General features: G+C 39.6%; 1 protein-coding gene across 7 annotated transcripts in view; it reads right to left on the bottom strand.

Moving 5' to 3' along the window:
• gapvd1 (GTPase activating protein and VPS9 domains 1) overlaps nucleotides 1–14651 on the bottom strand; it is a 34136-nt gene that overhangs the window by 16471 nt on the left and 3014 nt on the right. For 4 of the 7 annotated variants that reach the window (XM_059336716.1, XM_059336720.1, XM_059336718.1 and 1 more), the window contains exons 2-12: nucleotides 10064–10282; nucleotides 9104–9371; nucleotides 8000–8572; nucleotides 7826–7909; nucleotides 7603–7737; nucleotides 5594–5786; nucleotides 4941–5021; nucleotides 2301–2458; nucleotides 1820–1949; nucleotides 1132–1257; nucleotides 807–980 (exon numbers count right to left, since the gene is read on the bottom strand). In XM_059336716.1, the coding sequence (XP_059192699.1) occupies nucleotides 807–980; nucleotides 1132–1257; nucleotides 1820–1949; nucleotides 2301–2458; nucleotides 4941–5021; nucleotides 5594–5786; nucleotides 7603–7737; nucleotides 7826–7909; nucleotides 8000–8572; nucleotides 9104–9371; nucleotides 10064–10248 (2107 nt within the window). In that variant the 5' untranslated portion in view covers nucleotides 10249–10282. The remainder of the gene's footprint in view (nucleotides 1–806; nucleotides 981–1131; nucleotides 1258–1819; nucleotides 1950–2300; nucleotides 2459–4940; nucleotides 5022–5593; nucleotides 5787–7602; nucleotides 7738–7825; nucleotides 7910–7999; nucleotides 8573–9103; nucleotides 9372–10063; nucleotides 10283–14651) is intronic. The other 3 variants (XM_059336719.1, XM_059336722.1, XM_059336717.1) reach the window with 2 other exon arrangements.

Genomic DNA, 14651 nt, shown 5'->3' with positions numbered 1-14651 from the left:
CAATGGTTATTTTTGCTTCATTTTCAATAGTATTATTAAATTTATATATTATTCACTATTTTCTTAACCATCTGGACCCCAAGCAGTTTCAGGGTTGTTGTTTTTTTTAATCCATTTTACTTAAGTGCCCTCATTTCCTAAATTTTACTAAAATATGTCCTATAATGCCCTAACCCTAACCCTAGCACAAGTTGAATTTATAAATTCAATTTAATTTTTCAAAAAAAATGTAATACAATTCTATCTAAACACACATGCACTTCAATGCTGAAATGCAACTCAAATTACTCTTTTAAAATGGGTGGTCTGTAGCGTGGGTTACACAGGCGCCCCATGTGCAGAGGCTACAGTCCTCGCTGCGGCGGAGCCGGGTTCGAATCCGGCCTGAGCTCCCTTTGCCGCATGTCCTCCCCTCTGTCACCCCCTTTCTATCTGTCTCACTATCAATAAAGCCTTGAAAAATGGCCAAAAAAAATATCTAAAAAAAAAAAAAAAAATTGCTCTTTTAAAATCAAATAAAACTATCACAAGAAAATGCAGAAGAAGTGTCATAAGACATGTGGTGTATTTCTTTTTAGAACCTGAGCTGAATGGAAGGACTGCCTTTTGATGCTATGTCACCCACATACCACAAGGTGATGACATTTCCCTAAATCTACTTTATTAGGGAAGCACCCTCTGTGCAGAAAAATGCATCTCATGAAAAGTGCAATGATCACACAAGCTGTGTGGATCAATCACTGTGCTTACTGATTGCAGGGAGCGAATGTGTGGCAAATATAGGTTAAAAAAAAGACGAGCCCTACCTGCTATTTCCTGCAGCCGATCTTCATCCATGTTGGGGTCAAAGTCACTGCCGAGCACATCGGTGCTCCAGGTTTCACTGACTGTCTCAGAGATATCCCGATCATCCGTCAGACCCATCATGTCTCTGATCTCAAACTTGCGCAGTTTATCATCCAGGTTGTCCTGAGTGGTGGCTGAAGAAAACACAGAGTATGTTAGACATGACCTGTTCATGAGCATCTTTCATCCATTCATAGAATTGCTGAATCATAGTTCAAGTATAAATTTATACTTCTAACTCTAGAAGAAGAAGAACACCGACATAGAAGAAGAACAACGACATACCCTGTTCATGCTCCAAAAGCTGTAGAGCCTCCACCCCGTTGCTCCCTGATGGTCCAGCTCCCAGCTCAGAAACAGACTCTCCCTCCAGGTCCAGAGACGACACAGAGTTAGAGCGATTGGATGGGCCTGAGAAAAACACGAATAAATAAAAACATACACGAGGTTTATCAGATCAGTCAGTAATTCAGTCAGCTGTTTGGATCAGTTATGACCTCGTGGATTTCGAAAAATGTTTGAGTGTAAAAGTCAATTGCAGCATTCTGTTTAATTATTCCATTATTTCTTTTGTCCAGTTGGAAAAACACCCATTCATAATCACGATGAAGCGCTTCCCCCAAAACAAAAATGTAATTTCCAAGTTTTCTGATAATACACTGAAATATTGCTACTCCTAATTGTCATATTCAGTTATTTTTCTGAATTGTTGCTGCTTTTTGCCATTGTTTATTCAGTTACTTTTTGTAGCAGCCGTTTGTCTATGCCTTTTTTATTGTTAGTTTCTGTGTCTGTAGCAGACTATAATAAAATGTGTTTATATTGCTTAAAAGTCTGATGAGGGAGAAGGTCTGTTAGCTACATCTACAAGTCCTACAGAGCATATGGTTGCACTTTATCTTCATGCAACATTGTACATGAATTGTTCGTCAAATAAAGGAAGGCTTTATGTGTCATCCGACTGCAAACTGACCCTCTGAGATGCCTTCCAAGTTGTCACTGCACAGAGAGAAGCGCAGGGTTTTGTCTGGTTTACCATGCAGCTTAGTATCATCAGCATGACCATCCCCCTGGGCCCCATCAGCCATCTGCAGGTTCAAAACCTGGAGAGCAGTAGACAGCAGAAAAACATACATTACAAAAAAAAAAAAAAAAACAGTCATGTTTGGTTGCTAACTTGCTTGCCATGAGTCATTCTTGCTCAAGGCTTTATCTCCCTCAAAGACAGCAGGAGACAGTTACATTTGGGTCAGGGAGTTGATTATACATGAGATACATGAGTGTTTCTTATGTGTTGCATAATATTGCAAGCGCACACAAAGCACTGCAAAATGCATGATGACACTGACTCTAAAAAGCTTCGCTCTCCTTCAATGACGGGAAAAAATATGACATTGAATTTATCACATGATCATGTCTTCTGTAAATGACTGCATTAATTCAAGTCACATTACCTCATTCTCTGACATCATCCCAGGGACAGACTGAGGACCAGTTCCTAGTGAAATCACCAGCACATCCTCTGGCATCAGCTCCTGTAGGGACTCTTGGGAGCTGGCCTCTGCCTCCCCCTCCTGGGCTATGTTGGTACGGCTACGGCTACGAGCAGCTGCTGGTTGGTGGATTGGAGGGAATTAGTAGAGAAACCTTGGTTATTTTCTGATTGCTACATTCAATCACAATAACATATATTGCTATATTTTAACCCTCTGGACCCCAAGACGCTTCTGTGCTCCTGCCATATTTTACTCATTCTGGCCTTGTTTTTCTACAATAGACATGCCATACATATTGAACGATTTACACTTTACAACATCTGCTTATACGCTCTCTTATCCCCTTCTCTCTGCTCTGTGTAAACAGCCTGCAGTTCAGCCCCATTTTCACTGAATATTTGTCACGTGACCATTTGTGTCAGTGCAACTGGGAGGCCATGATTGACTCTGCTAAGTAGATTTAATGTTTTTACAGCATCTGGTTCATGCAAATGTTTGGATGGTTTTTTGTAGATTTTTAGACAAGATGCTAGAAGATTTGGATGAAGTATCACTTTTTTAAGCTTCGATTTGGTTACTTTTCCTATCAGAAGCTTTCATGACACATGATCCATTCAAGGACCAAGGGAAAGTTGAAAATCAGACAATAATATACGCTTTTATAGTTTCTGTGATTCTAGTAATATAAAAAAGAAAAGACAACCTGCATTGGTTCTGCTAAGGGTCCAGAGGGTTAAACCTAAAACTAGAGAATGAAGACTCTTCATCTAATATGTCACAACACTGCTATTCATAAGTCATGGAAATTACTTTCAAATGAGATGAAAGTCACAATGGCTGTATAAGTTTCAGGAAGAAAATGTCAAATTGACCTTTTGAATGATTTCCTTATGTAGCTGTACAGTGGTGTGACATTAAAGATGAGTTAATCTCTCATATTAATTGTTAGACAGCAGTTAGTTAATTACTGAGGCTCAGCTTTCTTTTAACAAGAAAAGAATGTGTTACAAATCTGAAAATGTTTTTCCCACTGTGCACAGTTCACATAAAAATAGATAGAATTGGTTATGTCCTGTGCTGAAACATGTGCATGTCAAAATACCGACTGACCTGCATCCACAATGTAACTGGGCTTAAAATGGTAGGCCTGTTGCCTGACAAAATGAAACAGTTGAGCAGCACATGACTCATACCACTCTATAGCAGGTCTGACATATTTCAGCCCTATGTCACTTTGGCTGTAGCACACTGCAGTGACTCTTTAGCTCCATCCACTGGATATATTTAACTAAACAAAAACTACTACTAGACAGATTCACTGAGACTTTCTGTGTTCACATTAGGGCTGGGCGATATATCGATATAAAAGATATATGAATATATTTTTAAATGTGATATAGTTTTTAAAAAATGTCTTTTATATATAAATGCTGCCCTTACTAGGGTTTGTCATATTTAGTTCTTTTGTAATGTTTATTATTCTTTTCTCATATAAATATATTTATTACAGAGAAAGACTGACCTATTTAATTTCATAGGCTATTTTTATTTTAGATATTTTTTCATTTAAATGTGCACTTTATGGATCTCTTTTTTTTTTATATAAATAAAAGGTACTCCTGTTGTTACACAGCATATATGTTCACTTAAATAAACGGTTTAAATAAAACTACTTGTGACATGTCACATTTGGCTTTGACTTTGACTGAACACTTGCTCTCACTTTGCGATAAAAATATTGCGATATATATCGTATATCGATATTCAACCTAAATATATCGGGATATGACTTTTGGTCCATATGGCCCAGCCCTAGTTCACATGGGATATCAGTTACTCCTCCAATCATCTCATCAGAATAACATAAAGGCAGTCAAGACATTTGACCACATTACAATTATTACATTAGGCTCAATTAAAGTGTTTTTTTTTTTTTTTTTATGAACACTGACTCATCAAAGCTTGAATAGAAAATTTGAGGAGTATGAAAAGGATGCTGGTTAAATCACACATTCTTCAAAAACGACACATTATATCAGTTGAGAATTTTTAAAAGATCTGAAACTAAAACCTCTTACATCCTCTGACACAAAGAGCCAATATGATCACTCAAAAGCCTTGATATTGTCCCGATAATTTGTTTTGCCCTTACTTTCTCAAAGATGAACGGATGTCATATGTGCTATTGGGAACACAACCAAACTACCACAGAGCCACCATTATTGGAGGAGGTAATTGGGAGTAGCATCTCTTCTATTTTGTCCACGAACAAGGCACAGATTAGAAACAGTCCCTCACTCTACCTGGTAATGAAAAGCCATATTCCGCTGAATGAGGGAGCAAAAAGGGCAAAACTTAGAAAACAAAATGACTGTAAAAACAACATTCTAGCTCTAACAATGGAAGCACTGTACAAGTCAAAGCAAGCATGGTGAGAACACTTGGACAACAGCAATGCTAGGTAACAGCGGCGAGGCGGGTAGGTTACTGTGCAGTTAGGAGCATGGACTAGATGGGTGTTAACTATCACGCAACTGGGTGAAACAGCAGTTAAATGGGTTATCTCTTCAGCTCTAGCACAACTGACCGGCTACCCACCGAAAGGGGTTACTAATGGAATGTGAGCAGACAGAGTGGTGGTTGTGGGGTCCCAGGATGTTATAGCAGCTAAGTGTTGTCCTGGTCATTCAATGGCAGCACAGGAGGAAAGGAGAAGGACAAGGTAGGGAGTTGGAGAAAAAATACAGAGTACATCTCAAAAAAAATGTCCAAGTATAAAGTCAATATTGTGTGTATAAATGTCATATTTCAGAGTAGCAGGCACAAGTGGTTCAGTTCTAATTAAGGGGGTGTTGCTACAGCATCATTTGTCTTGAGAATGCTAATGAAGGTAGTCAATGCATCTTTTCTATCCATTCCAATTAAAATGAGTTCATTTATATTTGGTAATTTAATTGGTTGTCATTTCTGTAATTGAGCCTCAATCCAGGCCATGCTAATTATCTTTATAACAAGCTGAGAAGAAGCTCATTAGCTTCCTATAAAACACGGGGCCTTTCACTAGTCATCAACACTCAAGTCTACTTGTTTATTTTGCTTCTCATTAGGCAAAATATTACACTTCTATCTCCTAATTCTTGTTTCAAGTTGTGATATTCTTATTAAGCAAAATATCCTTTAGATCCTCACATCAGGAAATTACAAGAGGTTGCATCGATACATCTGTTGTAAGAAGAGACAGAGGAAGGTACCTATGGGGAGCCTGTTCTTCTTGTTGGCAGGAGTGGTAGCCGGGGAGAGCTGGGGAGTGTTGGAGGGAGTGAGCTCCAGACTGTTGCTCTTCACAGTGCGAGACTGGGGCACGTTGGCAACCAGGGTCTCCAGAGCCATGTGCTCCTCCTCACGAAGGTGGTCCCCTGCCATCACATTCCGCACAAAGTCCACCTATGCAGGAAGTGAAGAGCATTAGTCTTAAGACCATCACAATAAATCAATCAGAACAAGTCAACAGTTATTCTCAGCAAGGGTGAAAGAGAACAAGTTTGCACTTGCTACAGTCTGTGTGCACCTCAACTGTTGTTGGTACAAAATGTGAGTTTGATGACAAAAGGTGTTTTGTAATACATGGAGGGAAAGAAAAAAAAGGCCACACACAGCTTTACTACACACATACACCAAAAGGCACTTGAGGCATTTCTATACATTCACTGGCCACTACATTAGGGAAAACCTTGCTAGTACCAGGCTAGACCCCCCTTTGCCTTCAGAACTGCCTTCTTTGTGGCATAGATTCAACAAGCGGCTGAAAGATTTTGGTCCACATTCACATGATAGCATCACAAAGTTACTGCAGATTTGTCGGCTGCATGGTGGGATGCAAATCTCCCCACATCCAAAAGGTGCTCTATTGGACTGAGGTCTGGTGACTGTGGAGGCCATTGGAGTACAGTGAATTTGTGGTCAGCAACAATATCCAGCTAGGCTGTGGCATTTAAACCATCCTCTTTTGGTACTAAGGGGCCCAAAGTGTGCCAAGAAAATGTCCCCCATACCATTACACCACCGGCAGCAGCCTGAACCATTGACACAAGATAGGATGGATCCATGCTTTCAGGTTGTTTACGCCAACTTAGTTTACTGATAAAACTTTCTACAATAAAATTACAAGATGAAGGTAAAATATCTGCTGTGGTTAAAGTCCTGCTGAATAAAACCAATGATAGTAAAAAAGACTAAGAGATGACCTAGAGACCTAGAGATGGTTTACAGTAGATTAGTAGTTTGTGAAATACTCAGACCAACAACCATGTCATATTCAAAGTCACTTAAATCACCTTTCTTCCTGATTCGGATGCTCCCTTTGAACTTCAGCAGCTCGTCTTCACCATGTCTACATGTCTAAATGCATTGAGTTGCTGCCATGTGATTGGATGATAAGATATTGGCATCAATGAGTAGTTGAACAGGTGTACCTAATGTGGTGACTGGTGGGTGTATGTTCTGTTCGCTGAGGTCACACTAAAGTCATGATAAGTTAAGGCATAATCTGTCCCTCTCACAGTTCTGTTTTGTTTACAACAAATTCATCTGAAATTTACACACACAATCTACCCTTTTGCTTGTGTGTAGGTTGCCTTGGCACGATACTGAAAAGAACACATTTGTCACACCTCTAAATAAAACTTTCACATACTGATATTGGCATTCAAGTGAAAGTGACTCACTCATGTAGTTCCCTTTTTAAAATGTGATTTATATAATCATTGCTGAACTGCTAGTTATTTACTTGTAAACAATGAAACATGATGTAGTGTGAAGGTTATGGTCAACAAGGAGGACACATGTACCAAGTGCAGAAAAGCTGCAATGAAATTGGTCACAAGAACACAATCAACAGTAGGTGGAAGATATTTCACCACTACAACACTGTCTTAATAATTCATGCTAACATTAAATCAACTTCCTGAAACGTCCTGAGCATCCCCAAAAGGATGCTTCCTGCACACATTTGCATTGTTTGGGATTTGTGTTATTTTCTCCACCGCCTGTACATAAACTCTGCATTGGAGCATTTTAAGTAGTTGTCGGAGCTTAAAGGATATATGCAAATGTATGCTTGTCTAATCACTTTGTCTGTAGGGAATACCTAAGTGTATTGTTCCCCTGTTCTACCCTGGAACAGGGTGGTTGCACACAATTACTAAAACTTCCAAGTGGAGGCAAGTAATACACTTAGATAATCAATTATGAAAGAGCCTACCAGCATGAGCAGCTGATTATGTGTGATATAGACCGCAGTCCTACTGAGGCCTTCTAGAAGGTTCATTGAGGACATGGGTGGGGTCTCGACTGCTCTTCCTCCGATCACCACATCCAGAAAGGCAGCTACGCAACTCTGCAGACGGAGAACTGTGAGTTAGTACAAGGAGGAATATTTTGCACTTAGGCTAGAAATGTCTTAATGGCTACAATGTTTCACACACCTTATCAAATTTGGACAAACTGCTTTTCCGCCTTGGGTCTGCATCATCATCAGCCATGGCCAACTGCTGCAAAAGTTGCCCCACCTACATAACAGAAAAATAAACAGCATCACCCTATACTGAATGATTCCAACATGTAAAAAAAAATGTAAAATATGACACTGTGCCACCAACCTGCATTAGATTGAAGCGTGCTACTTCATTGATGGGTGCGTCTGAGATGATGCCGTACTGCTCGGGATTAACTATAGCTGGGCAGATGAAGCAGGTCAGCAGCAGGTCTGTACACATGGTGCGCACCTCGCCCACCTCAAGGCGCTCCACACAGGACAAAGTCTTGTACATCTGTGACACAATCCAGCGCAGGCTGTGGGGAAAGCAGTAGGTGTTCTGCTTCAGGTAGCCAATGAACTTGTTGACCAGAGCTACCAGCTTGGCTTCATTGGCCTCCACAGCTGCCTGCACTCGCTGTTTGTAGCCCTCAGAGCCCTTCTCTCCGAAGCGTTCCTGCTGGGCCGGAGTGAGGCGCTCTGTCACCTTGGCTGGATCGGTCTCCAGGTGGTCTTCATCTTCCACCAGCAGCTGCATAATGGGTTCGTGGAGGGTGGCGGTGAGGAAGAGCTTGGCAGAGTACAGGCCCTCGGAGAAGAGCTTGAAAAGGATGCTGAAGGCACAGGTTCCCCGTCGCAGCAGGCGGCGAGGGTTGTCGCTCTCCTTCAGCTCAAACTCCACCAGGTATCGCAGCACCTGGGAGTTGGTAAAACATGAAGTTGCATGAGATAAAAACATGTAATCTTACTGCAAGGCTAATAACACTCTGAACCAACAACATGTTGACAGGTTTGAAAGGCATGTTTTCTTTTTTTCTTCTTTTTAATATCAAAAATACACCATTCATCACTAGAGCCGGACAGATATATCAGTTGACCAATATTATTGGCCAATATTGGCCTATCAAAGGGCAAACACTTCCATCAGAAAACATCTAATGAAATCTAAGCTTAAAATAATGTATTAAAATTACTGTATTCTACATGTCTCATTAAACATTATCTAAAAATAAACAGTTTGCACTAATTAGGTCCTGTGAAAAACATTAAATTCTGTATTCCGCAGCGACGCTGTGAAGACATGAAAGACTCCGCTGAAATTCAGTGCAAGTTGGACATAAGTACAGGCTGTTTACACTGAGAAGAGAGGAGTGGACAAAAAAAAGGATGGAAATAGAGGCTGTAAAAATGTAAATATTTGAATATGTAAAGCATGTGGGCCACTGACCTGTAGCAGGTAGCTCTCATCCTCCTGCATGATACAGTTGCCATAGAGTGAGGTGAAGACTGTATGGGTGACCCCCTGGTTGTTCTCCTGGTTCAGCCTCTCTCCTGCCACCAGACAGGAAGCCACCAGTCTCGGGTTTTCCCTCAACCGGGCCACAAACTCGCCATAGATGGTCTCCTGGAAGCCTAGAGTCTTGTAGCCATCAACAAACTGCGTGTCTTCCAGCATTTTGGCATGTTGGCAGCATTCAGCAGGAGAGGCCTCCGCACTGTAGAAGAGAGTTGTTTCATTATTAGTATTAAACATAAATTTCTTGTACCACCAACAACAACATACAGTAATTCCCTCGTACTAAGTCAACTAGAGACGGCGGGTATCAAAGTGTATATCCTCCCTTTTTCTAAGTGTTACCACTGCATCATCCAAACTAGTTCTGACTGACATATAGGCATCTTGAGACAAGCAAGAACAAGCATTAGATCACATGCTCAAAGATCAAGGAGACGCTCCGACTCTGCAGGCTCCAACTGACAACTGATCTAAACTGTAGCGACAGGGTCAAGTGCACATGAGAACACCATACAGTATCAAACTTGCTCTTAGGTTGTCTTAGCATTGGTACCAGCACAACAGAATGAACATTTGGAAAACCCTCAAATTTCAAAAATATGTTTTAGATTTTGAACTGAAAAGTTTACCAATATTTGCTTATATTTCCTGAAAACATACTTTAACTCACTCTCTGTTGTTCATTAAAAACTGCTTTCTGTTAACTTAAGTAAAATAAGATACAATACCTCTGACTCTATGCTAAGCTAGGGTAACAGCACTGCACAGATATGACATTAAAATCAATTTTCCCATCGCACTTCTGAAAAGAAAAGCAAATAAATGAATTTCCCTAAAAAGGTTGAGCTCTTCCTTTCAAAAGGCCAGAGTGGACAGGATGGGAGGTCTGACCTGGTAAGAATGAGCCGATCGAGGTTGATCCTCTGCTGCTTGGCGATCCATGCGGCCCGGTACAGCCTCTCAGCTGTCTTCAGCACATCACTGTTGAGCCTCTGGATCAGCTGCTTCTCCGATGCCACGTACAGCCGCTCCTGCTTCAGGTGGTGGGCCAGAGTGTGGATGTCTGGCTTCACCATCTTCACCAGCTCACACAGGCAGAGAGCCAAATGACTGCAGCACAAAGGGGACAAAATGGGATGTAAACAAGTTGCGGAACAGAAATTAAACACAAGCTCAAAATGACTTTTTATGAAATGTTAAACCAAAGTCACATTAGCAAGGAAACCGTTTGTTGTGATGAAGGAGAACTCCACCTATTTTACATATAAAAGATCACTTTACTTGTCATGGAGAGTAGTACAACTCAGCATGTGAACACAGTGGTATAATGTCCCCAGTGGCTCTGGAGATGCTTCCTCAAGTCAGACAATAACCTCTGATGATATCACTAAATCCATTTTATGAATTCATAACAAAAAAGGTTGAAACGAACAATCGATTAATTAATCAGCCAATCCTCCAAAAAAAGAATTATCACAATTTTGACAGTCGATTATTTTTGAAGTAATTTATCAAAGAAAAAAACAACAACAATATGGTTCCAGCTTCTCCAATTCAGGGAATGATGGCTTTTCTCTGTTTTATATTATTCTAGATTGTATATATTTTTTAAATATTCTAACTAGGGCAAAGTCTGCTACTTTAAACTTGACCAAACTTTTTTTAATCTGTCTCCATAAATCCACAGCTTAATGGAAGTGAATTATTAAATTGCTAGCACACCCCTTTAAGACTCCCTACAGTGAACTGCAAGGATTTCTTTCCTGCAGGAACACCAGTCAAAGTCATTTTCTCAGTACATCCTGGTTGTAACTTTTGGCACTTGTTATGATGCTGTGGGACTGTGTACTTGTGTGTTACCAAACACACACTCCAATGAACCCAAGAAAGTTAGCTTTCTAAACTTACGGCTGACATACTATAGTTTAACTTACCTTTACATATTCCTTCTTTTTTTTTTTTTTATTTAGCAAATAATATCAGTATTCATTATTTGAGAGGTGCTGCATTTGGAAACAACTGTGTGTTCTAATGTGCTTCACACACTGCCCCAACGAAAACAACAAAAGCACGCTTTTCACAAGCTTCAAGAGACGCTACATAGCAGAATATGCAAATCACTCTCCCTTTTTCCAGATATACACAGCCAAGACATACAAACCAAGCCGAGTGCATGAAATCTGAATGATTTCTTGGTGAATCCTTTGCACAAAAGCCTCTTTGTGGCTGCTTGCAAACATAGCAAACACAGATTTAACTGTGGAGTTATGGCTCTGGGAGGAGAATGAGACTAGACTGGAGAAAACTGCCTCAGAGTAGGAATGAGGTGAGAACGTGCTAGTGTCATTGTTCACAAGCTAACAGACAACCACAACATTAGAGTTGATGTGTCTGACAAATCAAATTGGTTATGCAGATTTAAACACATGATAGACTCCACAATGAACTCCCATGGCAAACCAAGAATAAACAGTGATTACAGTACTATAATCCTCAATTACAGAGATAGATTGTCATCATTCATGTAGAAAAACAAAGAACAGGTCAAGTTTAAAGACCCATTTTAGTTAAATACCACACTAATACAAAGAAACATTGAGTAAGTAATTTTGTAGTTCATGGAGAAAAATAAAACATTTATTTATTCACAAGGCAAAGCTGCTGTTTATCACGTGAGAAACAGGATGGGCGCCTGGGTGTGGCAATGGTTCAACATGAAAATAACAGACAATTTAATAGTACGAATATCATACATTTGATAATATGAGGATTTTTTTTTTTTTTAAATGTGTTGGTTACATCATTTTACATCATTTTTATTTAAATTACTTCGGTTTGCTTTTGTTGGCAGTTGTGATGTTTTTTATTTCTGACATTTTAAGAACTAAATAATTTTAGCATTTATAGTCTAAGAAGTATATAAGCATTAAATGCATTATTATACACTATGATGTAGTTTTAAGCAAATATGAGTGTTTATTATGTAATTTTACGAATAACTATAACACCTTTGGGCACCAATAAGTGGAGGTAAATGCGTAAACAGATATGACAATATACTAAATCACAGTTGCATTAATTTAAATGTTTACATACGAGAAGTTATGATTGGTAACAAATATCGTACATAAATTTAAAAAAAGTCCTGCTGCTTACAACTACTTTATAGTGTGTAAACCATTAATTAAATGTATAGGTCTTCTAATGCTAAATAAGGGTTACTTTAAGATAGATTTAGTTAGTTGTGGCCCAATGTGGAGATGTGTAGACCTGCTTTAGTCATGAGGTTATGATGAAACTGGTGGGAACATGAGTTGGGTTTGAACTGGGGCTAAAACTAATCATTATTTTCATTATCAAATAATCTTTAAAGATTTTCAAGAAATGATTAAGTCTATAAAATAATAATAGTAATAGTAAAAGTAATAAATTAGTGAATCACAAATATTCAAAATTGAGAAGTTGGAAACGGTGTCATTTTTGTTTCAAAAATGACTGAAACAATTCATATATGATAATCAAAGCAGTTCCCTGTTCAGTATCACTTGAAAACTTACAGAATGGAGCTGAGCTGAAACCAACCACCTAGTCTAGACTTAAGTTATTGTCAGCTGATCCAAATGTAGGACTATTCGACATTAATAAATATGAATAACGGCAAAAGAGAAAGGTACATTTTTCTTCGGTGTCTTTGTTTCCCATTTTACATCTGAATGAACTGACAGGTCACTGGGAGCCCAGTACACTCAGGGTGCATTTCCACATATACACTCATGTTCCTTAACAAGCACATTCCTCACATACTTGGAAGGAAGTGAAAAAACAACTAGGCTATTAAGTGGCTAGCAGGGAGGTTAACTGCCATTTGTCATGGCCTCCTGTGCCCGTCAGCTCCAATACAATCCACTGCATAAAGCCACCTGGTGAGTCAGTCATGGGGAGCACTGAGGAACTCTAAAGCAGAAGAGAAACCAAAGAACAGACACGTTGAGGGAAGGCAGAATCTGCAACCTTCTGAGTTGTGCGAGAGTGATCGTGGCTGTGGTAGGGCAGCCACTGAATGACAAGAGAACCAATTGTTCAACAATCAGAGTAAGTGCCATAATTATAACAACAAAGTAGCATAAGATACAACAGAGGATTTAAAATGCCAGGCTATGTCCAACCACTTACGTTATCTAATGACAAAGTCTAAAAGTTCAGAATTATTTTTAAATGCAAAACATAAAACCCTACATTATGAAGTGAAGTAAAGTGTGTAAAGGTGTTTGGAACATAGCCCACTCCTCCCACACGCACAGAGCCAACAAAGTGCTTTTTATAGACATTCAAAGGATTTCACTTTCTACAAAAGGTATTCATGTTTTTGAGCAAACATCCTCTTCACACTTCCCTTTCAGATAATTCCTTACACTGCTCAGCAAGCAGATACTGTACACCAAGTACATGAGACTTAAAAGTGACCATTCCCACAAATTGGGCTGGCTACTGAACCTCAGTGCTACTGAACCTCAGAGTAGTGACTGGAACATTTCCATCAATACTTTTCAGAAATGATCAGATCACCCAAAAAAGCATGTTAATGCCAGTTCTGAATAAGGTCTTAGAATTGGTAAGTTGTAGAGGGTGAAGCATTACTGTTTCACTGTGCCCCACCCACATTTATCGTTCCAGTCTTGGGATTGAAGAAGCCAACTTCTGGCTACAACACTCACTTCTCTAATCTAAAGGCCACCACTGCCCCCAAAGGAATTTTTGACACTGTCGGCAGGCTCTCACACAACACGCTGGCAAAAAGAGAAAAAAAAAACACAATACACACATAAGACATGTCCCACTTTAGGTTCAGAGTCTTCCTAAATCCATGTTTCAACACCAAACACGGCTTGAAGGGTGGATAACATTCATTTAATGCGCCTCCTCCCTATTCAGTTGGGAAAACAATGTTGAAGCTGTAATTCCTAAATAAACTGTATTGTTTTTCATTGTTATCAGCTTAATCACAGGGCGTTATATGGACGTTTTAGGGATAAACTGTATTTACCATTTACCACAATGTCGTCCATCAGGTGCTGAGGTTTAATGTTACGACTTGTACTGTAGTATCAGGTATCATGGAACTCAACCCAGTTTGCCCCAGGGACTGTCACTTTATCTGCTGTCTTGACGGCAACTTCCTACTAGAAGTTTTTGATTTCACCAGTTGACGAGGAGCCCGAGAGAGCACTATTAGTTTTGGTCTCAGTAAGGGGAGACATTCTTAACTGGACAAGAGGTGAAAGATCAGTTTTCAGGACCTCTGATTGACCCATAAAGGTGGCTTTGAACCATGACTTGTTGCCCAAGACATCCAATCTATTTATTGAGTGAAATGGCTTAAAAAGGAATTATGAAAACACTGGATTTGCCATTTTGCAATAAGCAGAAAAACGTTTTACCCCCATTTGACCCGTTTAAATGAAGGACATCTGTGTGGACA

Source organism: Centropristis striata, chromosome 7 (genome assembly GCF_030273125.1).
Source record: "Centropristis striata isolate RG_2023a ecotype Rhode Island chromosome 7, C.striata_1.0, whole genome shotgun sequence".
Lineage (NCBI taxonomy): Eukaryota > Metazoa > Chordata > Actinopteri > Perciformes > Serranidae > Centropristis > Centropristis striata.
Note: the sequence above shows the minus strand (reverse complement) of the source record. Positions and strands in the feature narration are given on the sequence as shown.